Here is a 27575-nt window from a genome sequence, read left to right on the forward strand (position 1 = left end):
TTAAGTTAAGGGGCAGCTTAGATCCAGGGACGTTCCTGCATCCCCCACAGTTTATTCAACCAAAGTTCTCACGAATACATCAGCATTTGAGATAATAAAAAAGAAAAAAAAAATCTAAGGCAGGCAGTAGTTTGGGGTGGGATGAGTGAACGATCTTCTTCTACCCTTGAAGAGGGAAGTACTCTGGGAGCAGCTTTTCATACAACCTGACGTCCACTGCCAGGAACAGGCAAAAAATTATTCTGTCCACCTGGAACAGAAATGGAACATGTGAGGGAAGGGATAATTCCAAATAGAATGAGACTTAATTACACCAGTGGTGAAGTGAAACAAGCCAGCCTCAAAGATACCAGAAAACCGATGGCTTAACAAGTAGCAAGTGTATGTGCATGTACAGGCGTCGACAAAAGTGGTATACTCCACGTAGCGGGAGCAGGAGCAATGGCAAACTGCATCGCAACGCCATCTACAGGCAGCATCTCGGATCGAGACAGCCAATGGGTGCCCTTTATTATCTGCAGGCATTGGCCATAGGCTGTCTCGATCCCAGATGCCGCCTGTAGATGGTGTCGCGATGCAGTTTGCCGTTGCTCCGGCTCCCGCTGCGTGGAACACTTTTGTCGAAGCCTGTACATAGTGCACCAATATGAAAGGGAACACTGAATTTACATTCAACGCCAGTATTTCTTCTTCTGTATGCTCGTGATGAGAAAAAGTTACTTGAGCGAGATTCTGCAACAGGTGAACCACACAAAAAATAGCAGCGAATGAGTTTCTGACTTGCATGGTTTGAAGAATCACTCAAGTAATATTGCGCAACAAAAAAATGACATGAACGCAAGAGAAGAAGACACACCAAGCACAAAGAATCACTGTTTCAAAACAGATGAAGTGTTCCCTTTCAAATTGGCAGAGGGCGGGCACCCACATAAATGTGCCACCAAGCCAACGCAATTTGTAGCATGCTGCACACCAAAATGCACAAACCACATTCATTCTTCATACATACGAGTATTTGGAACTGTATTTTAGCAATTAGGCAACTTCAGTACAATGGCTCCCTCACATTTCCACACCCATGTCCTCTACAAACTCTGTTAAAACCATCGATGCTATTGTGCTTATGTGTCAAAGCCATGCATCACCCGTGACACAGCCAAGAAGAGTGAACTGCGGGAGAAGGAACTGCTCTGACTACGTGCTCACCGTACAAGTGGGGCGGCCCAGGAACACCGGCCTAATCTCGAAGACCATTATATTACGTGACTTTCAAGATCGACATAATGCCTTGCACTGTGCCACACAGATCACAAAAGGCCATGAAGTTCCCATAGCATTTTGCAGTTGCCTGCCAAAGTCAAAGCTGTTTTGGCACAGCATGGTGCAATTTGGCTGATCAATTTGAGCAAGTGTCAAAATGGTGCAATTGGTGCAGGAGTCCCACCACACTGTAGAAAGGTGCATTACTAATGCACCTTAAACTACTTCTTCTATTCAGTGTCCCTTGAAAGTTGTGGTTGAGGCTGCAAAGGCATGCCGAGTGTGTGAAACCATGCATTGCACCACCTGCATGTGACGTGAAAGTGCTCCCGGTGCAGTAACAACTGAGGCAATCCACACCAAGGAAATGTTCATATGGATCACATTCCACAAAGTCTGGATGCAGGTGTGTCTCACAGAAACCATCTAAACAGAGGGGGATTGCAGGGCTTCTGCTGAAGCAAGGTGTGCTTCCACACGTGGCAACTTTAATAAAAGTGTTGCTCTATTTGATGCTCACAATACAAAAAGTCTTCCTCCCAGCTCTAAGACCAGAGCACTGAGCAGCTAAGCAATGGTACTAAACGACAGTCGATAAACACAGCACATTGCAATTGACAGAATCAGCTGTTGACTAACAGACCCAACTGCTGGTTACCGCCCCATTCATTCTATGACATGGTAGTGTAAGGGAGCTGCAAATGATGTTCTGCGATGACTGTGTTCTGGAAATCTGAGTATCAAAAGTGTCAGTGTGATCCCAACACCAATTGTGATTCCACAATTACGTCAAAACATGCACTGCAACAGGATTGTGCAACAGTGGGGCACCAATGTATTCTGCCAAGTCACAGGCACGGCTCAAGCAGTTTGCAATACAACCTGGACCATGCTGATCCATCCGTAGGCAGTCTGGAAATCGCGCCTATGCGGTATGCAACAAACTTGGCTAACCATACATCTGAAATGAATAAAGACTCGAAAACTCAAAATCAACTTGCTTCTAGAAATCAATAGAAATCAATTAGGAAGCAGCAGCTACTGCAGCAACAAGGTGCAATCCCGGGGCACTTTCCAGGATCTGATTAAAACCATACACTCAAGGCATTTATCTCCTTTTTATGGCTTACACCGGTTCCCATCATGCTGTATTCCAAAAGCAATGTCAGGAATGCAGACTAGCAAGCCCTTTACCATTACCCTCTTCAGCACATTCTAAGTATGTCACCAATATTCTTTGCGCTGTCAAACCTTTACAATTCAGACTTTGGTTCTATTACAGCAAAAATGACAAAAAAGGACAGAGCGTCGGTTATTCAAACGTAGAGGTAAGCATCAAATGCTTATGTTGTGATGGCTGCTCAGAGTCACAACAACACTGTTGACGGAGTGATGATGACAACAACGATACAGATGTGACTGAACACTCAAGCTGCTCTGAAGCCTGTGTTTTCGTATTGTGCAAACAAATTAAGGGCCATTCCAGGTGCTGCTGTATAAGTACTCCCCACATCTGGTGGAGGTGCTAAATACATCTCACTACAGTCGAACCTCAATACATAACGAATATATGCTTTGACGAATATCGGATATAACAAAGGTATATTTTATATCTGCATCAGATGCAACATTGTTATAACAAGATTTGACCAAACGGCCGGGTCCTGGATCTCTGCAGTGGACACTATGCTGAGTCTAGTCACAATGCCTGAAGACGGTGAACAATCCCGGCAGACTTACAAGTGGAAATCCTTTCACATCCCAATGACCATGGTGCATTCTGAGGAACTGAAAGCACAGATGTAGAATGCTGGCTTGCATTCCACAAGCACGTTAGCAGTCATAACAGCTGGGATGAGATGATGATGCTCGTCAACGTCATCTCCTGTCAAATAGGTATTGCACATGTCTGGCTAAAGCATGTGAAGAAGTTCCAGCAGAACTTTTTGTTGGGCTAGTTGGTGCATATTTTCATCAGTTGTCAGTAAGCGCTCGTCCGTGTCTCTTCTTCTTGTGTTGTCTGTTTGGCGCTATAGTACTTCAGTACATGTGAAGAAGACCTGCTAAGTTGGGAAATATGCAAACAGAAGCTACACAATATCTTTGGCCGATCTTTTGTGAGACAGAGGTCATGCACTGTGAAAGGACTGTGAACAAGTGAGGCACCAGAATTACGTGAATAGCATGAAAGTGTTGGGCCCTCTACAGCAAAGTTTATGAACATATGTCAGATGCGGACAAGGTCAGACATGTATTAAAAGGCATAGCTCATGATGCTTTCAATGTACTTCTCTACAAAAACTGCTCTATGGCTTACTCAATCATCACTGAATGTCGGCGATTCGAACAGGCTAAAAGCAGGTGCATTACTCGATGCTTCAACCAGCTCCCTAACACTGCTGTTACTTCCTCGTGTGACAATCCAGTGACAGTGCGTCCTCTCCTGACCTCTGACGACCTGACAAGGATTGACCATGGGGAATTGGAAGCTGTGGCTCCTGCCATTCAACATGACCTAGCACACGACACTGAGAAAAACCTCTTATTCAAGCTGTTGTGCGTTGAAAGGTCGCAAATATGGGTGTGTGGTCTCTAAACACCACCAGTATCACCACTCAGCCTATGCGAACCACTGACCGTACTACTCAATGCCTGTTGCCCCGTCGTTGCCGCTGCTGCTTCAGTCCTACAGAAATCCTCCTGAGCTGGACACATCAGACGATAGACCAAGTTGCTTTTTTTCGTGCATGTATTGGCCGTATCTTGTTATTGGTGCATCCGATGGTATCTTCAACCAAGGTTTCATGATGACTACCGTCAGGAATGTGAACCTCGCCGTTTGTTGTCACACTTTGACGAGCCAAACACTTGATGTTGCCACTCGAAAGAAGTGGTCCAACCACTCATCGTCCCTTCAAGGTCGTCAGTCTGGCTTCTCGTAATGTGTGCACTTTCTCTCTCTGGCTTACACCAGATGCTTCTCAGGAAACTGGACAATGCAACTCCCTAGAGGTGGTGCTGCATTTCTGACTGAGGAAAACAATTAAAAAAATATGCTCTGCTGATTCTTGATCCCAGATTGAACTTGCTTAGTCCCTCATTGATTACCTGACCCCCTTATTGCTCTTATCGGCAGTGGGACTCGTATACTGGGTGCTTTATTCTAACGTTAAAAGAAATTAAAAAAAAGCACTAGAGGCATTTAGCTCAAATACACTTATTACATCGGAATACTCGGAGGTGTATACATTACCTACACTAGAAATCAATACATCTAATTGACTAATGAACAAAAATTAATGAACATTTAACTAATTACATCAGCCCACCTAGTGCAATGCCCAAATTGAAGCCAGTGATTCCACAGGGCACATCCACTTGAAAAAAATTTTGAAACTAGCATCAGTTTTGGGATAAGTGCAGTCGAACTTGCCGTAATAACGCACTGTTGTCCCACTTACTTTTTTACCAAAATGTCTTTTCATGAATTGAAAGTCAAAAGTTACTGGAACACCAAAGCATTTCATCACAAACTGGGAACGCACGTTTCAAAACTGGTATCACCATCAGAATTCCTTTGTAGTGGATATGACTTCAAAAGTCACTGGTTACAATTCATGAATTGCAACATGTGGTGTAAAGTAATTCACTTAAAAGTTAATTAGTAAATTCGTTAAGTAGTCAAGTATCCCCTTTCATTTTTTGGTGCCAGCAATGTCTGCTTCTAAGAGTAATCTAGTTCAATAAGTAGAATTGTGCCAAGTTTCACGGGTGATCTTTAAAAATTCTGTTAGGAATAAAATAAAACAGCCCATACATATTGCAGCCATAAGAAAGTGCTCATATGGAAATGCTGCTTTTTATGTCTTTCCTAAAGCCGGTTCTATGTTCTGTGATTCTTCAATGCGAAGCACTGCGGATGGGATTGCTTCGTGCTGTGCTGGGAATGCTATGACCCAACAACTAAACGACTGCCAACTGAGATAGTGATGTGTGCATCTCATGTCCTCCTCGTCTCATAGACACCAAGCATGGAATATGCGATACAAATACCATTTGTGATAACTTGATGCCTGTGCACCAAATTGTGTCAAACTAATATGCATTTATGTGTACTTATGTAATTTATGTGTATGAATTACAGTAACACCTCGTTACGACATAGCTGGCAGGAGATATGGATTATGTACGCACTAAGCAATGTGCTAATTAACCGACAATGGCAGATTAGAGACTATAGACTAAACAAAAAAAATAAAAGACGTGGTAATTATCACTCAAACACAGATGCGGACAAGTTTTTTATTTGAGAGCAGACAGCAAAAAAATCTGTTATGTTCACTTGCCGCCGTAGCGGCCTTGAAGCGACAACGGTATCCTCAACTCAGCAAGGCTGCGAGCCAGTTTCCTCATTAAGCCCCACTTCTCTGCGAACGCCCTCATGACTGTCAGCGCACTAGCCTTGTTGGATACGGAAGGGCCATCATCTATGTCTTCATCCATGATGACGACATGGATGTGTTAGAAGCTATGGGAACAGGAAACACGCCATGGCTACCATGTTTTGATATCACTAGCCATGCAGACTGCAGTCCAGGAAAGGTCCGTGCGCCGCAATTTCACTATCTATGGTTTGCATACGTGACATCTCGCCAATTCTGCGCCAGTATGCACCGAAAAATGAAGCAAATACTATGCAATAATCGTGGGGCATAAGTTAAGTGACTACAGCTTAAGCAGTCAGAAAATACATTAGGTTCAACGGTGACAGGGCAGGGGACTTATCACAGCTATATTTAAACTGTAATTACTTATAGATCAGCGATGTATTAACGAGGTTTGACTGTACCTGGATTACTAATGATTGAAAATTTTAGAAAGTTCGATTCTCAAGGACCTCGCAGACTTCGACTAAATCTGGTCACACACCGAGTCCAGAAAATGGTACACACCTTGTGGGCGTTCTCATCTGCTTCTAGCCACTCGCGTGCCGTTGACAGTGCCACATGAGCTGCTTTCTCGTTTGGATAACCTAGAACCGAACAAAACATGACAGAATGATGTTACGCATGTTTTGGACATGTTTTGGACAGTCACTGCCAAATTTCATAACCTGGGATCCTAAGCAGCACTGAAAAGACAACAATAGACATAAGAACAACACACAGAGTTACACTCTTATATCTGTCCTTGCCTTTTTTATGCTACTTGGTATCATCATCACCCAATATGTTGAATCAACTAGTCCAAATTACTGCCTTGGTCAAATTCACAACCTTGCTCATACACCGACTGAATAGTCTTGCATGTGAAAACGCCCTTACCGTAGACACCTGTTGAGATGCATGGAAATGCCTGAAAGAAAGAAAGAAAAAAGAAAGCAGTCAGAAAGCTTTAGAAACTGACAAGTAACGTGTACCAATGGACACCTACATCCTAACCCTCCTTTAGCAAAAACCTCCCACAACTTCCAATATTGAGCTCTCGAACCATGCAAAAAGACTTTGCGGAATACCCCACTAATGTTTTACAAGCTGCTTGAGGATGTCCCACCTATTTGCAAACTCTCTCAATTAATATAAAGTTAATAAAACATCTGTGTAGCTACATCAGCTATACACAAATGTGTTAAGTCAAGCTACAATGACAGGTTAGAGCACCAAATTGTTCAAAGCATTAAAGAGCCCAACTGCAACAAAATTTCACTTCGCCTAAATTTGTCATTAGTGTATTCAGTAGTGTACAGTACTGCTGCAGTATAATTACCATTATCATTATTTCTATTACCAGTCTAATTACCATCCTGTGCTAAGGTGCGGCACCTTAGCATACAATGCAGGCACCTGGTGGTGGTCCCAAGCACAGCCTCCAAGATTGGGCACCATGCGCGGACTTTCTGAGTGCCACCTCATCTCAGAGGTCATGCCTTGAACAGCAACACATAGGCTGCATGCACAGTCACGCCTGAACAAACAAGTGGGCACTGGTTCTGAATGTTTTGATATCTGCCCCAGCTAATGGCGCCAGTTCTGTTGAAATGTCGGAGCCAAAAACTTCCACTCTTGCAAATGTTTTTGTGATGCGTCCTCTCATATTTTAAGCATAAATTCCGTGCCACACGGCACTGAAAACAACATCAAATTGTTAATGCCATAACGTATATTGCCATTCAAGAGAGGTATCACATGGGAAACAATGTAATTTGCCTTAATGTCATTAGTCATTCAAAGCATTTGCTACAGCTCATTTCACTGACAAATGATGACATATCTTGCATAGTTTTCTTGCTGTTGCTGCTGGAGTCTGCCCCAGTGCAGAGGCATGTAAATCCTCCTGCCGGTAACTGTGCTCATTAAGTTAACGCTGTGTCACCCTCAATACGACCGGCGCCATGTTTTCTTACCGTCTTCGGATGGTCGGCTGTGAATGACAACAAAGCCAAGCTGACCCCACCAGCTGTAGTTCACACATTATTACATTGAAACATTGTTAAAGGTCGTTTCAAGCTACAGACACACATCTATATTTAACGCTCAAAAGCGGCTTGTTTCAGAGGACAGTTGTCATCACCGAAATCGCGCTAAATGACACAAAATGTGCACATATGGCTGCAGCTCCAAAAATAATGTAGTTGGGAAGTTCAGACATTAACCATTTAATGCCGTTTTTAGCACCTGCATGGCACACCTGCAAGATTTAGCAAGGAGGCTACTATGATTCTACACTATCCGAAATTAGGCTTTTTTACGCAGTCCCAAATTATGTTGTAGCTGGCCTTTACTCTTACCAAAGGCAAGGCAGTTGCATAAACAACCACTGTGGAGGCATAGTACAATATCTTGATGACGTCTATCGTTTGTAACTGGCAAACGAAATTTGACCGGTCATAACAAAAAGAATAACTACAGAGCATATCAAGATGAAACAAAATGCGGTTTAACCAATTTTATTATATTTTTTTCTATTAAATAACTAGTTGATGGTTCACACCCCTCTATAAGCAATATCTGTAGAAAGGCCGGTAAAAAGGCGTGTGGTGCCCTCTCTGCGCGGCCCTCTGAATGATGCCTTGCCAAGCAGGGCCTCCGAAATTTTAAGCACAGTAAAGAATTCTTGTGATGTACCATCTCAGGTTATCCGCAGCTTTCATGTGAGTAGCTATTTCAAATTTCGAAACAAATTTTCTCAGTGACCAAGGATTCTCATGGTGCAAAGCAAAAATTAAGTGAATTAAGTGCGTAATATACTTCTATATTAATATACCTTTATTCATCATCATCATCATCAGCCTGTTTTATGTCCACTGCAGGACGAAGGCCTCTCCCTGCGATCTCCAATTACCCCTGTCCTGCACCAACCGATTCCAACTAGCGACTGCAAATTTCCCAATTTCATCGCTCCACCTAGTCTTCTGCCATCCTCGACTGCATTTCTTTTCTCTTGGTACCCATTCTGTAACCCAATTGGTCCAACGGTTATCTAACCGGAGCATTACATGACCTGCCCAGCTCCATTTTTTTCTCTTAATGTCAATTGGAATATTGTCTATACCTGTTTGCTCTCTGATCCAAACTGCTCTCTTTCTGTCTCTAAACATTATGCATGGCAATCTTTGTTCCATCACTCTTTGCATGGTCCTTAAGTTGTTCTCAAGCTTCTTTGTCAGTCTCCAAGTCTCTGCCCCACATGTCAGCACTGGTAAAATGCACTGACTGTACACGTTCCTTTTCAATGATAATGGCAAGCTTCCAGTCAGGATCTGACAATGTCTGCCGTATGAGATCTAACCCATTTTTATTCTTCTATGACTTTCCTTCTCATGATCCTCCTTCACAGACTGTAGAGGCAGACTGGCGATCCTGAACTCTTGTTCCTTTGCCAGGCTATTCATCATTATCTTTGTCTTCTGCCTATTAATCTTCAACCCCACTCTTAGACCCTCTCTATTAAGGTCCTCAATCAGTTGTTGTAACTCGTCTGCATTGTTACTGAACAGAACAATGTCATCGGCAAACCGAAGGCTGCTAAGATATTCGCCATCAATCCTTACTCCTAAGCCTTCGCAGTTTCATAGCTTGAATACTTCTTCCAAGCACGCAGTGAACAGCATTAGAGAGATTGTGTCTCCCTATTTGACCCCTTTCTTTATAGGTATCTTCCTGCTTTTCTTGTGTAGAATTAAGGTAGCTGTAGAACCTCTGTAGATATTTTCCAGGGTATTTACATAAGTGTTCTGTACTCCTTGATTACGTAATGCCTCTATGACTGCTGGTATCTCTACTGAATCAAATGCCTTTTCGTAATCTATGAAAGCAATATTGAGAGGCTTATTGAACTCTGTGGATTTCTCGATAACCTGATTAATGACATGAATGTGATCTATTGTAGAGTATCCCTTCTTGAAGCCAGCCTGTTCCCTTGGTTGACTAAAGTCCAGTGTAGCTCTTATTCTATTAGAGATTATTTTGGTAAATATTTTATATAATACTGGGAGTATGCTAATGGGCCTATAATTTTTATAATATATGATAGGCCTATAATGGGCCTATAATACCTGTATTACTTATATATTAATTTTTCTATATGCATACAGCTTTATAAAACATTAGTCCGAACTAGCATATGCAGCAGCTATATGGGATCCTGGCCTCAAACCAATTATAGCTGAATTAGAGGTCATACAAAACCATGCATCAAGTTTAATCCTCCAAAACTAACATCACACCACTAGTGTTACAGCCTACGAAGGACACACTTTCTTTACCCAACCTTTCTCACCATAGAAAAGTTTTCCACCTTTGTTTATTTAATAGCATTTATCATAACAATGCATTCCTTAAGGATGAGCTGCTACCAAAATTATCCTACAGTTCCACATGCATTGATCACCGTCATAAAGTCAGTATTCCATTTTCAAACACTAAATGTTATCATGACTCGTTTATTCCCAGTACATGTTCGTGTTGGAATCACCTTCCCCACGATGTTGTAGCCATTAGTGAATATTAATGGGTTTAGAAATGCTGCTACGAACCTGCTTTGTCAATAACTACATAACTGTTAGATCACAACTGTTATGGTTACCAATTGTGTTGTATTGATTTTGTTGTGGCTGCTTCTGTACTGTACGTATTTATTACCATTGTACCCAGTCCCCTTTCTAACGCCCTAGGGCCTTGAGGGTTACTGAATAAATAAATAATAAAACTACAACCAGTCACATTTAGTTTAGAAGCCCTTTAGGTAACTAAAGGGCATTAAAAGCCAGGTGCCACAAAATTTTTTAAGGTGTATAAAGCCTCATTTCAGATAGTGCAAGTATAAGGGAGCCTTCATGCAAAATTATGCATCTGAAATACAACTAGATGCATAGCAAAGAGCTTGCGAAAGTAATGTGCTTGATACCGAACATTTTTTTAAAAATACACCCCCATTATCGCTCGCCAGAAGTCATGCATGAGCCAGAAGGTGCGACTCCCCTGCATGGCCTCAGAAATTGGGGCGGCGTCACGGCTGCCAGCGGCGTGACGCCGCTGGCAGCCGTGACGGGACAGCGTGCTGGGATTGATGTCATATACGGTAGCCAGCAAGTGCACCCGTCATCTGCTTATACACTGCTTAAAGGCTGCCAGTTTAAAAAAATACCGGGAGAACCAATGTTGGGTTGACATCTTTGTAAGCGATAGCTTTGTAAGCGTCCCTCACTATATCATGTTATCTATCAATGCACACATAGTACACACATATGAGAGGGGACAAAAGAAAAAAAAAAACACATTGTTTCATTCAACACTGAAAGGACTTGGGTTCCTTTGATATATTCTCCAATGGAGTCGATATACTTGTCCAACCTTTTCTCCTGCTGTTCAAAGCAACCCTAGAGCTCCTCAAGCTTAATATTATTGGTGGCTTCTGCAAAGTCATTTTCATCTTGTGCACAGTGGCAAATCTGCTTTCTTTATTAAATTTTCATCTTTAAAAATTATAAAGAAATATTGCATGGAGCATAGTCTGATAAATCGGGTGCAGGGGGACCACTGGCCAATCCCTTTCGAGTCGGCTTTGATGCAATTTTTCAAATAATGGCACAAAATCAAGTTTTGCTTTTTGTCCTCTCTGAACAGGCAGGTACAAACACTGTGAAAATGCACCTAATGCCTAATCCCACGCAAAAAATTTAAAATACACTCACAAGAGCTTCACCTCATGCCAGCTAATTCTGAAATCTAGTCAGTTGTGTAGCAACGACTCTCATTGATTCATGTTGAAGTTTGTGCAGAGCTCACAGTTCTATGAAGGATAAGGGAAGTACATGGGACATATGCTGACTCTCAGCTGACTTTTATTTGGAAACAAACTCACTGATTCTTTATTGAACCCTTTTGACAATCTAGCAGGTAGGACTGATTGAAGGTCAGCCAAAATGAGAATGGTGTTTAATAGACATTTGTCCTCTTGGAAGTGCCTAAACCACACAAAACTCATGTAAGGCTCAGAGTATCTTCAATAAATGTACGTAGTTTGAAGCATGTCAGTTGTTTCTTTGATTGTCTTTTTTTTTTTTTTTCAAGGCGGAATCAAAATCTCACGTAAGTTTGTCATCCATCACGCGCTGATGTCACATTTCGCAACAGTAGCGCGGCATCAGTTCGTAGAACTATTACGATGAGCCCGTCAGATATTTTACGGTGATATCATCTTGCGTACTGATTAGTGAAGTGCCTACCTGCACTCACCTAGCGGGAGAACCCAGCAATAAAACTACGAAGAGGTCCACGCAGCTAGTCCGGTTTACTTTTTAGAGCCCCCCCTGTACATACATGTATTATATAGTTACACATGTACTGGTTTATTGTTCTTCACAATAGCTTTAATCAAATGTCCATGCCTGCTTTTCTTTCTTCTTCACTCCAATTATCTTTACACACCTGTTCAATCCAGCCCTGTTGATATTGCATGCAGATGCAGCGCACAAACTGCAACCGCAATCAATGTGATGCAAAGCTGGTGTATTGGCGATGCCTATGTGATGCTATACGAAGTCTGGTTTGGTTTGTTGAGTGTAGGAATTGTAGTGGGACATGCCCATTCAGGATGATTGTCCAAGGACAGGCCCACACCCACTAGCACATACTGTGAGGCTAAATCAAAGCAAAATAAAGTAAATCAAACAGTCTGTTAAGTACAATTTGCCATTGCATTGACAGATTGGTGTTCTTTAGAGATGCCCGAGAGCCGACATTAAATGTTCACGACTTATGCAGCAGGTTTCTTTTTGTTACGCAGAACAGAGGTGGGCATACTTGGTCAGCATACAAGGGTTATGCAAGCCTGTATGCTGGCAATTTCTTTGTGCACCTAGTAGCACCAAGTTGGCAGCAAACGGTCAGAAACTGACAAACTGCAAAGCAGATTGAAGAGCCCAAGAAAGGTACTGCTTTAAAATTTAACTACTCCCACTCGTGCCCAACTTTACCAAGATTGATTCAATATGTAATACTCATTTATAACCAATTTAGCCAAAATGAAATTTCGTTGGAGCTGGTTTTTAAGGTAACACTATAACAATGCAAAGCAGCAGTAAAATACACTCCCTAAATTTACTGTTTCATTTGGTGCCAATGCTACAGTCTACAGTGATATAAGAGGGTGACATAGAACCCTTGAGGCAGCTTTATTAGGAGATTCCTGAGGGAAGTAGGTAACCAATTTAGCCAAAACGTAATTTCGTTGCAGCTGGTCTTTAAGGTAACACTATAACAATGCAAAGCAGCAGTAAAATACACTCCCTAAATTTACTGTTTCATTTGGTGCCAATGCTACAGTCTACAGCGATATAAGAGGGTGATGTAGAACCCTTTAGGCAGCTTTATTAGAAGATTTCTGAGGGAAGTAGTTAACCAATTTAGCCAAAATGAAATTTCACTGCAGTTGGTCTTTAAGGTAACTCTATAACAATGCAAAGAAGTGGTAAAATGCATACCCTAATGTTACTGAGTCATCTGTTGCCACTGCTACAGTCTACAGTCGATATAAGAGGGTGACTTAGAAGCCTTCAGGCAGGTTCATTAGGAGAGATTCACGTGGGAAGTAGTTAATAGAGCCAAAGAAAAATTTCGTTGCAGTTGGCTTTTACATAAGGTTTGTGACAGTTATGAAGATACTTTAGCTTCACTCAAGAAAGAAACTGCTGCCACTACACCCTCACCACTGTTCGCAGCCTGTGCGCCTTGAGGGTTTCGAGGCAAGTGAGATAGCAGCTGTGCAACTTGGCCTCGTTCTCGCCAACAGGACCAACTGTGTGAATGACATCTACAGGAAGAAAAAAAAAATATAGCAATAATATGGTAAAGTATACTCGGTCGTCACAAAAGCGATCGCAAAAGTGGTCGCAGAAGCTTCCCAGAAGGATCAGTGGTTCACAATGGCCGACCCGCTTGTCAACTGACCGATCACCAGCTTTTGTTCTGGTGTCGTTACTAAATGTGACAACAGCAGGCTGGCATGTATTAATTCCAACTGCTATTAATACAATAGGCTCTGTGAGCTTGTGTCGAATATGCTTTGTTAAATCAAACACTGCACGAAATTGGCCTTTGTTAAATGGAGGTTTGGCTAATTTCATACATTTATCTTCACTATAATAAGGTTCAACTAGAGTGGCTGACTATTAGTAAGCTGCTATGGTAAGTACATTAGCTACTAAGTTCTGCATCCAAGTGGAACCCATTTTGTGGAATAGGTCAAGTACATGGCTCCATTTTCTGAGCATTCTTCATCAGTAGTATTATTCTAATAATCCGTGACTTCACCTTCATCATCTTATCTTCATGATAATCCACAGAAACGTGTATTACTTTGTACCTGAAATCTAGAGAAAATAAACAGATCACTTTTTAAAATGTTCTAACTGCTCCCACCATTTTCCATTTTGCAATAAAAGTGCAAGGTGAGAGGGAAAAAAAGAACCTTATCCTGAATATTTGAAATCATCGAAAGAAAGCCTACTGAGAATGAAATTAAGTGACCTGGTGCATTATCCTTAAAAATTTTCTAATAAAGATTTTGCACTTACCACTGCTTTGTTCTTGCTCAAACTCTGCACCAAGATCACATTTTATGCTTAAGATCATTCAGTATAACACCTAACATTGTTATTGGCCTGGCTTGTTACAAAAAAAATGTGAAACTGCCTTCATCGTCACCCCTGATGATGTCTACATCGCAGCTCCAATCAAGTAATGGAATCTAATTTTCAATGCCATGCTTTGCTGTACAGCAGACGACAGAAGTGACCAGGTAGGGTCATAACCACCACGTTTTGGATGCCACTCGTAATGAGGCGAAGACAAACGCGTTTTCTTCTGGACAAACAAAGCAACCAACACAGTTACTCAACTTTAACATGCACTCGAATTTAATGTGTCACACCTTTCATGACCAGAAATTTAAAACGCAACGCCCTCAATTGTAAAAGTGAAGAATGCAAATAACCTTCGTTGTTCGGACACTAGATTTTCATGGTAAGAGAAAGGAATAACCATTTTTCTCTCGTGGAAGAAAGAAAATTCAAAACTCGGAGGTCGCTGAAGGTGCGATTTGAACACAAGCTGTAGGCGATGGCTAATGATGACAAAATTGCGGCACTCTTAGTATGGCTAAGCATGGATTCAAAGTTGGGATTCGAGATAGGGGGTGAGATCTGGAAACCACTTGTTACAGTTTTGGTTTAGTATTCAATTCTAGCGTGCAGGTCATGTTTTAGTAAATTTTTACGTCAAAAAGGTGCAGGTTAGAATCGAGTAAACATCGTAACAGTGCTAAGTGTTATATTGAATGATCTGGACCATAAAATAGAATCTTGCTGCGAAATTTAAGAAAAAGCAAAGCATCTGTAAGCACTGCTTTTCTTTTTTTCAAGGTTAACGAAAAAATGCAGGTCACTGTAAGGCAAGTGGGTGCACTGCTCGACTTTATACTTACACTTGGCGGGCAGCTTGTAGCCACCAGTGATCTTGGCCTCACCGGTCGGGCAACCGTTCAATGTGGCGCACTCTTCCTTGAGCTTGGGTCCTGCCGCACTGTGGATGGCACCATCCACTGTAGGAAGAAAACACTTTCTGAAGTGGAAGCGTTGCGTTTAAGGGCCCCTTACCAGGTTTGGCTGTCTTAAGCAAACAAGTGTAGCGTGTACATGACTGGCTCACACTCATGTCTGTAAAGCATTGCGACACTGACGATTGTGTCTGCAAGGTATTACGGCTGAAATTTCAAACCAAACACTGTGCGCCTTCCCTCTCGAAGAAGCCCGCTTCCAGCCAGAGAGTCACGGTCACGCGCACAAATGCCTCTTCGCAGTGCGTGTTTTGTCACTCACCGTGAGTTATACCGTTTAACTGCCGCAAGAAAGGAAGAGAAGGAAAAAAAGGAGGCGGGGCTCAACACCACGGTACATCCCTCAGCTCCGTCATGGGAGATAGCAGGAAAGAAACACTGCTTGGGAACGCCGCTACAGGCATAGGGAGAGAGTGTCTCCATTGGCAGTGACACTCGCCTTTTGTCGGCATGATAACAGGAAAAATAATTTTTCGGTGAAATTCTCCTTATACTGTGTTTTGCAGCTTCCAGTGTACAAGTGAAATTTACAATGGAGCCTGGCGAGGGGCCCTTTAATGAGAGCAAGCTGCAGAGTGCAACAACATGAAGATGCAAATACAACATTCCAACAGACTCTGCACTCCATTTCATACATAGCAGACAATTCTGCAAAGGCTAGAGAGACTTTTCTCATTGCTGGCACTCATGACGAAAAGGTAGTGTGTCACATACAAAAGATATAGGTGTGTCATGTCATTCAATGTGACATTAAGTCTCATATCTTTACGTTGCAAATGAGAAATATTGCATGGAAGGGGTCGCAGAACTGCACTTACATTTACACTACTGAACAAGGGAAAGGACAAGCTTTTGTGAGCAGTGGCTGCCGTGGACCGCGCATGCTCGTAACTAAAATGGACATATCGCATGCCAGAAGTACAAAGGTGTACAAATACTAATACACGATTTGACATACTTGTACGTGCACAAGGTTGCAACTGTAATATATTAAGTAGTTATTCTGTAGCAAGTGTAGCAGATAAAAATCAACCACAATGCGGAATGCGTGGAGTGACACTTGTATGAATTCACTATGTGAGCAGCTTCTGCAGCATTGCCTACTAAGTACTTGACTAAACTCACTGAAGAATTGAAAATTCCTGATCCCCTCTACATCTTGAAACTTTTGATGAATTTAAAGATTAAGCAAATGTGGAGAAACTTGATGTTCAATAGAAAGAATTAATTGGCACCTGAAGGGGATAAGACAGTGTAATGGAATAAATATCTTTGTGAAGACAAGATGAAAGGCACATTTTCGAAGTCGTATAAACTCTACCACAGGTTACTCAGACATGAAAGGATGACACTTCAGCCCATACAGTAGAGTTTCATTAATTCAGATTCCAAGCGGGATGGGAAATTTATTCAAATAGAACGGAGTTCGAACTAAGAGGAGCCTCTTTAGGTATAGTGCCTGATGAATCGTGAGGTACAATACACAAAACCAATACCGTCACTGGGCTCGCATTGAAAAAGTCTCTATCTTTCCACCTTCAGCGGGCACTGACATCTGCCGGAAGAAGCCTCGGTTCTGTATAAAGTTCCAAGTGCGATAAGACAACACCTCGTGCACCATTTGCTGTGGCTGCGAGGGAAAATATGCTAGGGTGAGCCAAGAAGGATGGTGGCTTCAAGCGCATCCTCCCACGTGCCCAATATTAGACGACGTGATTGCACGGTACTTTGATCAAGGGCGTGCTATGAGGAAGGGGAAGGGGGCAGCGTAGTTGAGCACCGTGACGTGATGAAGTGTGCGCTAGGAGAAGGGAAAGGGAGAGCACAGGTGGGTGCAGTGGGGTTGCGAACATGATCAAGTGCACAGTGCTGGGGACTCCTCCTCGCACCTTCCAAGCCAGATGGGAAAGAAGGCCGCACACCACTCTGCTTGCTCTGGCGCATATTTTTCTGATCATTTTTACAGAACACACACAACATTACTGTAGCTAGCGAGGCATCGAACCTTTGCCTTCGGCTCAGGTTTGTCCGAAAAGCGGCTCGTGGGAATGAGAAATTTTTGTTTGAAATAACCGTGGTGCGGTTTTTGGAGTTCAAGTTCGCTGGATTTTTTTCTCTATTCAAATACATAGGACTTTGTTGGGACCAACAGAGCAGTTCAAGTTTTCTGTCAATTCGAATGAAGAAATTTCTAGTTATCAAGATTTCGCTGTATGTATTACGAAGGTTGGGAAACACAAGATATTTTAATTTGATACTAATGTTGGCCTTGAAATGCTGGGCTTAGCTATGTCGATGCTGTTGTAATCGTACCGCTGGCACGAGTTGTTGGGGTCTCGGTGCTGACGCCCGTTATTGCGAATGGGTCGCAAGCCCCAAGGGTAGCGTTGGCCTGGCGGCCTGGGGCACTGGAAACATCCGAAGGTCCCGGCAAAGCATGAGAAGACTGGTAACAGAACAACTTGTTTATTCTAACATAGCAAAAGAGCGGCCGGTCAGGTCGATCGGAGTGGAGAGACGGGAGAGCACGTAACTCAACAGTACAAATCGGAGCCTCTCTCTTGGCGTCCGGGGGCAGCTGCTCTTATACTCCCGGCGTCGCGGTCCAAAAGGGAAGGAGGGAAGGTCACGGGATGAAGGTCACGGGACGGCGCAGCAGGAGCCCACGACGGCGCGAACTGTCGGGCCGAGAGACCTGCTGAACCGAGTGTAGTGACGCATCGCCAACCTTCACCCACACGACGGCGTGAACAGTTGAGCCGAGAGACGTCCAGGCTCCTCATTCGGGGAACTCCGCTCCCCGGCTGCCGCGCTTTGACAAGCGAGGGCACACACACACACACGCACACACGAAGACACGTGGCACTGAAACACGCCTGGACACGCTTGGCGGGTAGGCGTTGCGGCGGCGTCGAACAGGCCAAAATGTCCGCCGTTTTGAACAAAGCCCCGGCGTCCGTTGCATCCGCGCCGGCATTACCGCGCGTTGTAGGCGAAACGTAACAGACCGCCCCGCCGGGGGAAGGAGATCCCGAAGGTCAGGGGACTGCATCCGCTGTCCGGAGGGATGTCGCTCGATGATGCTCATAACCGAAGTTGGGCGTCCTTGGGCGTTTCTTGAGCGCAGCGCACAGAGAAGGCCTCGTTCTCACGTTCAGGTGCACACAGGACACTGCAAAGTGACTTCGGGAGAGTTGACATTTTTGTTCTCGTTTCCGGCAAGCGGTAGAACCACGCCAAAAGTCAACCGCTCAGTCAGCAAGCACGGCACAACCCTCACTAAGCCCTGCCAGGCTCTTTCCCCTTTTTTACTGCTGCCTAGTTCCTTACAGTAGTTTAGCAGCACTCAGAACGCGTCCACAAATCGAAAAATTGCACTAGAAAGCACATCATCACTTTGAAACACTACACAAAAGCAATAGGTTAAAAATCCTGCCTCAGGAAGAAAAACATCAGTAACAAGCAATTTTGAGGCTGATTCCCACGTTAGGGGCTTCGACTTAAGCCATCGGCGTTACCGTTGAGACTCCCCTTTTTGTAACGCACCTCAAAGGAATATTGTTGCAAAGCGAGGCTCCAGCGCAGGAGGCGGCCATTTTTGGGAGAGATGGTCTGCAGCCATTGGAGAGGGCAGTGATCCGTTTCAATGATAAACCTCGAGCCAGCTAGGTAACATGACAATTTCTGAACGGCCCACACGATACACGCACACTCTTTCTCGGTGGCGCTATACGCCTGCTCACGACTCGTCAGCTTACGACTAGCATACAGGACGGGGTGTTCTACTTCTCCATTTTCCCGTTGGCACAGTACAACGCCCATGCCTCGCTCACTAGCATCACACTGAACAACGAACCCTTTTGTGTAGTCGGGCGATCGTAGCACAGGCTGGCTTGTTAGGGCGCTCTTTAGGGCGCTAAAAGCTCTTTCCTTTGTCTCGTCCCAGACGACTGTTTGCGGCTCTGTCTTTCTTAGAGCATCCGTCAAGGGAGCCGCGATATCAGAGTACCTGGGGATGTACCTCTGATAGTAGCCGGCGACACCTAAGAACGACCGAATATCGGTCTTCGTGCGCGGTTGCGGGAAGTCTCGCACAGCGGTCACCTTTATTTCAGAGGGGCGGCGACGACCCCGACCAATCACGTGTCCGAGGTAGACAACCTCGGCCTGTGCTAACTGGCACTTGGGAGCCTTGACTGTCAAGCCCGCATCGCGCAGGCGGGTTAGCACTGCCCGCAAGTGCGCCATATGTTCCGGCCAGGATGCGGAGAATATCGCTACGTCGTCTAGATACGGTAAAGCGAATTCTTGCTGTCCCCGCAACACTTTATCCATGAGGCTTGAAAAGCAGTATGGCGCGTTCTTCAAACCAAAACTCAAAACTTTAGGACGGAATGTCCCCATTGGTGAAATGAACGCCGCATACCTACTAGCCTCTTCTGTAAGTGGAACCTGCCAATAACCCCTGACAAGATCTAGGGTGGAAATAAACTGAGCGCTACTCACTCTCTCAAGGCGCTCCTCGATGTTAGGGATCGGATAAATTTGATCCTTAGTGATGGAATTAAGCCTGCGGTAGTCGACGCAAGGACGAGGTTCCTTGCCCGGTACCTCAACTAAAATCAAAGGGGAGGTATAATCACTCTCACCCGCTTCAATAACACCGAGCTGTAGCATTTTCTTTACCTCAGCCTCCATAATATCGCTCTGGCGGGGTGACACCCGGTACGCCTTGGATCGTACTGGCTCTGGGGAGGTAAGTTCTATGTCATGAGTAAGGACAGAAGTCCTACCAGGCCTCTCAGAGAACAGACCTTGAAACTCTTGTAAGAGCTGGTGTAGTTCTGTTTTCTGCTCAGGCGACAGCGATGCTTTACTTATTAAGTCACTAATGACTTGATCGGTGTCTTTCCTGTTTGTCACTGAGCCTAGTCCCGGAAGCTCGACCGGAAGCTCTTCTAAATTTCCCGCATCGGGAATTTCCTCTCCAGTATCTGGTGCCTTTAACGCTACAGGCTCAATTTTATCCCGTTCGGGCGTGCTCTGACTACCAGCTTGCTGCACCTCTGACCCTTTCTCATCATTCAACAACGTCGGCCCCGCAACTACCGCCTTTGCAGCGAGCTCCCGAACCTTCGATCTGGTTAAGGTCTGAACGCTAGCCTCACCAAACAAAAGCCCCTTCTCGCGCAGGAGGTGCTCGGACCTGTTCGAAAATAGGTACGGGTACTGGGGGGGCAGCATAGATGACACTGCGGCCTCCGTCTCAAGTGCTCCGAAAGGTCCTTCAATAAGCACTTTTGCTACCGGCAGACACACGCTATGAGCTTCCACTGCTTGCTTGATCCATGCGCACTCGCCCGTGAACATATCGGGTTCTACGTAAGAGGGGTGAACTACATCCATTGTAGCTGCGGAATCGCGAAGCACTCGGCACACTTTCCCGTTCACGAGGAGGTCTCGCATGTAAGGCTCGAGAAGCTTCATGTTCTCGTCAGTGCTGCATATAGACAAAAACACGACTTGTGTTTTTGTTTCTGGACACTGCGCCGAAAAGTGACCCGGCTTCTGGCACGTATAACAAACGCGCGCTTGCCTCGTCTCGAACCGCTTTCTGCGTTCGGCTTCGGTTGCCGCCGTCTCCTTACGTTCGGTCGGACTGCTTTCACTCGCATCCGCACTACGTGTATCCCCCTTTGCTCTCATGGGTGTGAACTTCGGCCTCTCAAACTTGGAGCCAAATTCACCCTTTTGACCGTCCTTAGCTCCACGAGCCCGACGCGTCACAAACTCCTCGGCTAACTCAGCGGCTCTAGCCACCGTACTAACGTCTGGCCTATCCAAGACCCAGTACCGCACGTTCTCAGGTAACCGACTATAAAACTGTTCTAGCCCGAAACACTGCAGAACTTTCTCGTGGTCACCAAACGCTTTCTCTTCTTTGAGCCACTCCTGCATGTTTGACATAAGCCTGTACGCAAACTCTGTATATGACTCACTTCTGCCTTTCTCATTTTCCCGAAACTTCCGACGGAACGCCTCCGCTGACAGCCGGTACTTTTTTAGCAGACTCGATTTCACTTTGTCGAAATCCTCTGCCTCCTCTCTCTCCAAGCGAGCGACTACGTCGGCCGCCTCGCCGGGTAGCAAAGTGAGCAAGCGCTGTGGCCACGTTTCCCGAGAGAACCCCTGCTTCTCGCACGTTCGCTCAAAGTTAACCAGGAACAAACCAATGTCCTCTCCAAGCTTAAACGGCCGCATCAGGTCAGTCATTTTGAACAATACTCGTTCTCCTGCACCGTGTGCCTGACTTCCATTACGAGCGCGTTCCATCTCTAACTCGAGACGCTTCATTTCCAAAGCGTGTTGACGGTCGCGCTCTTCTTTTTCTTTCTCTTTTTGTTCTTTAAGTTCGCGCTCCTGTTTCTCTTTCTGTTCTTTAAGTTCCCGCTCCTGTCTTTTTGCCGTCTCCCTCTCCTCAATGGTCTCAAGGCATTCCGACAGCTCGTCATCCTCAGCTTCTAACTCAAGAATAGCCCTTAGCAGTTCTGGTTTTCTGAGTTTGTCTGAGACATCCAGACCCAACTCTCTCGCAAGCTCCAGCAATTTCGGTTTGCGCAACGACTTCAAATCCATGGCTTCTCTGAATGCTGCTTTCTCTACTGTCTACTATTGTCTTGCCGCAACTAACCCGGTAGCAACGACAACCACAATTACCAGCTCTGTTTCTAACACTAACAAAAGCCTGGCAAAACTCAGAAGAAGAAAGTCCCGCACTCACCAAACCTCGCAGTCAAGAATTCAGCGCAGTCGTTCCGCTGCAGGCAACCAGTCATCACACAGGGCTCGTTGCACTGCTCCCGGATGGTCGTTGTGCTGCTCAGCATACAGTCAACCGCATCTCTTCGCTGCTGGCCTCCGTTGTCGCGATCTCACCGCTGGCAACCAGATGTTGTAATCGTACCGCTGGCACGAGTTGTTGGGGTCTCGGTGCTGACGCCCGTTATTGCGAATGGGTCGCAAGCCCCAAGGGTAGCGTTGGCCTGGCGGCCTGGGGCACTGGAAACATCCGAAGGTCCCGGCAAAGCATGAGAAGACTGGTAACAGAACAACTTGTTTATTCTAACATAGCAAAAGAGCGGCCGGTCAGGTCGATCGGAGTGGAGAGACGGGAGAGCACGTAACTCAACAGTACAAATCGGAGCCTCTCTCTTGGCGTCCGGGGGCAGCTGCTCTTATACTCCCGGCGTCGCGGTCCAAAAGGGAAGGAGGGAAGGTCACGGGATGAAGGTCACGGGACGGCGCAGCAGGAGCCCACGACGGCGCGAACTGTCGGGCCGAGAGACCTGCTGAACCGAGTGTAGTGACGCATCGCCAACCTTCACCCACACGACGGCGTGAACAGTTGAGCCGAGAGACGTCCAGGCTCCTCATTCGGGGAACTCCGCTCCCCGGCTGCCGCGCTTTGACAAGCGAGGGCACACACACACACACGCACACACGAAGACACGTGGCACTGAAACACGCCTGGACACGCTTGGCGGGTAGGCGTTGCGGCGGCGTCGAACAGGCCAAAATGTCCGCCGTTTTGAACAAAGCCCCGGCGTCCGTTGCATCCGCGCCGGCATTACCGCGCGTTGTAGGCGAAACGTAACAATGCCATGTTACCATGAATTTCTGGACCCTGGCATCATGAACATGATTGACACGGAAAAGAAATTTCTACGCATCGTAGAGCAATAAGCCTTGGTATGACAACAGACACAAGTGCTAAAAAATATTTTTTTTTGCTCTGCTCGCACATGGCAGCTGCAGTGATCGCAAGAACGAAGCGAGCCGATCTATCACGACGTCACGATGCTTCCACCTCCTGGTTACCAAAAACAGTTTCGTAGAAACACTCTTTTTAGTAAATTATCTAGGGCATGTTAGGAACTAGGGTTTTGAGGATTGTAGCCCTTTCATTATAAAAAAAAACTTAAATTATGTGGATGTAAACCACATCTTGGAACCTATTCGAAGCAAAGGGTTTCATGAAGTGGTTATTCAACTGGTATAAATTTCCCCATTTCATTATTGCACCTTTGACGTAAAAGAAACTGCCGTCTGTACACATGCTCTCACGCGCACATCCTACACAATGTGACACATAGGGTGACCATCCCAAAAAGCTAGTTGCCAATGGCAAGACAGAAGTATATGTGCAACAGAGGCCTAAAGGTTAGAGCATTGGGCTGTCATGCTGGGGGACCGAGTGTCGATGCCACCATCAAACACATAATTTCTTCCTTTTTTTTAAATGTGTGTCAGCTATTCTCAAGAAAGCAGCAGCAGCAGCCACAGTCAGGAAATTACTGGAGGGTTCACAAGAAAAGCTTCACCTTTAAAAAAAAAAAAAAACTTTGAAATTGTCCTGTCAGAACTCCTTTATTGTCATCACCGGAATGCAATGGCATGTATTAGGGCTAAAGAACACTTACCGCCACCCCCTCCAAGAAGACGGTTGTTTGCAGCATTCACAATGGCATCGATTTCCAGTGCTGTGATGTCGCCAACAAATATGGAAACTTTGGAGTTGAGGTCAGGGCGAACCTTATATTTTCCAGAGCCTGTAGGAACACGGCAGGGGCATTATACACTAATAAATCAAAATTGCAAAACGCAGCTTGAGAACTACGGCAAATCAATTCTGTGCAATCCCACAAGGTGGAGGAAGTATCACAAAATGAAGAAATTGTCATCTGCCCGAATGTAGCATTGTAGCATCCACCCGAATGTAGCAGAAATGTGGCTTCGTGCTACATTCGGGTGGATGACAATTTTTTTCCAATCATGATACTTCCTCCACCTAGCGGGATTCCGCAGGACTGACTTGCCATCTTCTGTGTCCCTGTGCTTCGAGTTGTCGATTAATTCACCCTCACGCTGCAACCTGCTAGCCTCCTGGTGAGCTCGGATGGTAGAGCGACTGCGTAGGAAAGGCGTTGGTCCCAGGTTTGAATCCCGGACCAGGATGAATTTTTGCTCAACTGCGAGGTGTTCTGTGAAACACATACGCATTTTCTTTGTAGCTTTGCAGGGTGAATGACAATTTTTCCCTACCAGCTTAAGAACTACTGTTCAACAACCTCAAACCGAATTGTGGGATTTAGGAGGGAGCTTGAGCTTGCAGCCATCTCCGATGACTGTATTCATACTCATCCATGCTCATCTAAAACACAGAACCTGCTGGCCAATTTACACAAAATTTGTTGCATTTGAGAGAGAAAGTTGAATTCTAGCAACTATAGGGAGAAGAATTCTGATTTTGGACCTCATGCTTCTTGCGAAGATTGCTGAAAATTTGTAAATTAAACAAAAGTTGAGGCATGAAGTTAAGAAATCCATAACTCTGCACCAAAAGCAGATATCCCAGTTCTGTAAACTGCATCTGTTAGTGCATTAGAAGAAGACAAACTTTATATATGAGTTTACAAGTTACAGGAGATTATTATTGTGTTTATGAGGGTTTTGAAAAAGTCCTGCTATATACCACAAATTAGTGGTATATTAGAGAGCTGTTTCTATCACAATAATTTTGTCTGCTTTAAACGTTTTAATAAGTACAGTTAACAAAAGTGTGGTATCATTTTTTGTTGCTGAGTTACACAGTTTAAAACTCAGCACTCCATATTTTTCCATATTTAACAACTTTTGAAAAAGAATGAATAAATGATAACCTCATTATTAAAAATCTGCTTCTAGCAGTCCCTAAATTTAACCTTCTTTTTTATGCAGCAATCATTAAATCTGACGCAGTGAATGCCAAGTAAAATAGATTCCTCTGTTCCCATGTGTTTAGACAGAAGCGTAGATTGGCACACTCACCCGAGTATGATGACTCAGTCCACACTCATTTCACAAGCAAGAAATATGGCATTAGTAAGTGACAAAGGGTACGAGTGGGCATGAGTACAAATATGAGTGAGCCTAAGTGACTTTGAGTGAATTAGAGTACAAACAGGGGTGAGTTGCTGGTATACGTGAATATGAATGAAAGCCTCTCACAGTGAGTTTAAGTGGACATGGGTATGAGAGGTGAGTAACTCCCGACGAGTTTCAGTGGACGCCAGCCAGTACATATGCGAGCGAGTGCCAGCAAGTGCGAGTGGACGCAAGGAGATGTATTCTAGGACAGTTACTTTCGGTTGTACTGTCACTTTTTCATGCAATGTAGTAGTACATGGCAGGTTGTAGGTTTCAGCAGTTTTTCTGAACCAGTCAGACAGCTCAACCGGTTTTACTAAACCAGCCAATCACCGCGCGCTGAAAGCAATATCTCTGAAAGTGACCTTCCAGGAATACGTCTTAAGCACAAGTGTGAGTGGGTGCCAGTGTCACTGGAAGAAACTAAGAATGCAACTGAGCGCTAATGAGCATCAGCTGACGAGAGCTAAAAGTTGAGTGGGTACCCACGAGTGCGAGTGAATGCATAGCTTGTAAAAATATTGGTGAGTAAGTATGAGCGAGTACCCCTTAATTGTGCTGACCTACAGATAGGAACTCTTAAGCTAGAGCCTCCCCTAAACGTTCAAAGAAAGCACGCAGGCTAAGAGAGATGTCAAAATGAAGGGCTCCAAGTTGATTTGGACCACCAGGGGTTCTTTTAACGTGAAACCAAATCTCAGTACAACAGCACTTCTGTATTCTGACTTAATTTGAGTGCAGACCTAGTGCATGCGGCAGACTGCCATAGTCACAGAGTCACCGTGAAGAGTAATCATGGCATCATGCAGTGTCGATAAGGTGGATGTTTTTGTGAAGAAAAATAAGCTTCACTGCCCAAACATTTACTGTGCAATTAAGCAGTGTGAGTGCAGTGAAAAATAAAAGAAAAAGAAAGGAATAAAAAATTTTATAAACGTATTCATACCGCCTCCCGAAATGTTCTTGGCAGCACTGTACGCTGGCCAGTCATCGACATCTTCAATGATGACAAACTTGCTACCGCACTTGTACGATGCCCGCTTCTCGGCAAGCGGGAGAGACAAGAACTTCTCTGTAAACAAGAGCAGTAGGGTGCAGTCAGTGAGCCAACAGCGCATATTATATTATAGCCCAATTACAGGGATAGTTTAGATGGATGAAGTATTATTTAAAAACTGCACATTTGCTACCTTCGCGGTAAAAAGTTTATTAATGAAAGGGAAACGGAAGGTCAACGATCCATTATTTAAATTTCGCACCAAAGCTATAGAGCCTAGAATTCTAGCCTCTTAACCAAAACCCCCGCGCCAGTTAAGTCAGTGTGACGTGATGCATTCCAAAGTACCTTGTTATTGGGCTGCTGTGGCATAGTGACGTCACTAGCCAACAGCTGTCTATGGCAACTAGTGCATTCATGCGCTCAAACGTCCCATGGGGTTTTTGAAGGCGTACGTTTAAATACGACGGGCCTCCAGAAGCTTTTTCTTTCTTTTTTTACATGGCACTATAGATTTCTCGGTATTTATCCTGCGCATTCTAGTTGCGCTTTCTTCCAAGCGTTCTGCACAACATCCGCTCGCCTAGCGTCTTGCAGGTCCGAAACCACACAGGGCCTTGTCGGTTCTCGACAGCGCCGATGATATTGAGATTTAAGAACTTAACACGTCTCACGTACACAGTAATCAGCATCTAAAGGTGTTTACTTGAGCATGTGAAAGGACAGAAACTCACCTCTCTCCGCTACCACCTTGGGGTCCGTCTGAAGTGGGTGAATGGTCGCGCCTTCCATGATCCGATGAGTCACAAAAGCCCTACAAACCGAGAAAGTGGGAACGCTGACGGATGCAAAAGTTGCGCATGTCGGAGACTGTGCTTTAGAGAGACCGACTTCGCAAGACGACAAATGTTTACTGTGAGCGAGGTGTTGCGACATCACCACGGTCATTCGCCCGGCAGCTGTCCGCAGCTTCCGACACAACAAACACCGCGGCAGGCCGTAAGTTTGCGCGAACGTGATTGTCGGCTGCAAGCGCTGCATTTTTCTCTAGTTAAGGGTGCCTCTGACACTCCTTAATATGCGGGCGACAGTGACATGAAAACGCGGGGAGTAAATCGAGCAAATCAACACAAATAACTCACTGACCGGTACAAAATTGGTACGGCGATGGCGGCACCCAGAACCACGCGCCACATTGTTGCCAGGCGCAGCTGCCACGGCCATGTTTGCCGGCGGT

The 27575-nt window shown here is 44.8% G+C and overlaps 1 protein-coding gene across 3 annotated transcripts; it reads right to left on the minus strand.

Moving 5' to 3' along the window:
- LOC126533645 (macro domain-containing protein PG1779-like) lies at nt 1-27575 on the minus strand. 3 transcript variants are annotated; one of them, XM_050180816.2, is made up of 9 exons: nt 27485-27575; nt 27073-27152; nt 26288-26413; nt 23856-23984; nt 15244-15360; nt 13469-13572; nt 6585-6615; nt 6213-6292; nt 1-250 (listed from the first exon to the last, which is right to left on the minus strand). In XM_050180816.2, exons 1-9 carry the CDS (start codon nt 27532-27534, stop codon nt 161-163), a joined length of 807 nt encoding a protein of 268 aa, XP_050036773.1. In that variant the 5' UTR covers nt 27535-27575; the 3' UTR covers nt 1-160. The 3 variants fall into 3 exon arrangements, with proteins under 3 accessions (XP_050036773.1, XP_072145464.1, XP_054928210.1); XM_072289363.1 differs by lacking the exon at nt 27485-27575 and adding an exon at nt 27253-27477; XM_055072235.2 differs by lacking the exon at nt 1-250 and adding an exon at nt 2124-2221.

The sequence above is a fragment of the Dermacentor andersoni genome, chromosome 7 (genome assembly GCF_023375885.2).
Source record: "Dermacentor andersoni chromosome 7, qqDerAnde1_hic_scaffold, whole genome shotgun sequence".
Classification (NCBI taxonomy): domain Eukaryota; kingdom Metazoa; phylum Arthropoda; class Arachnida; order Ixodida; family Ixodidae; genus Dermacentor; species Dermacentor andersoni.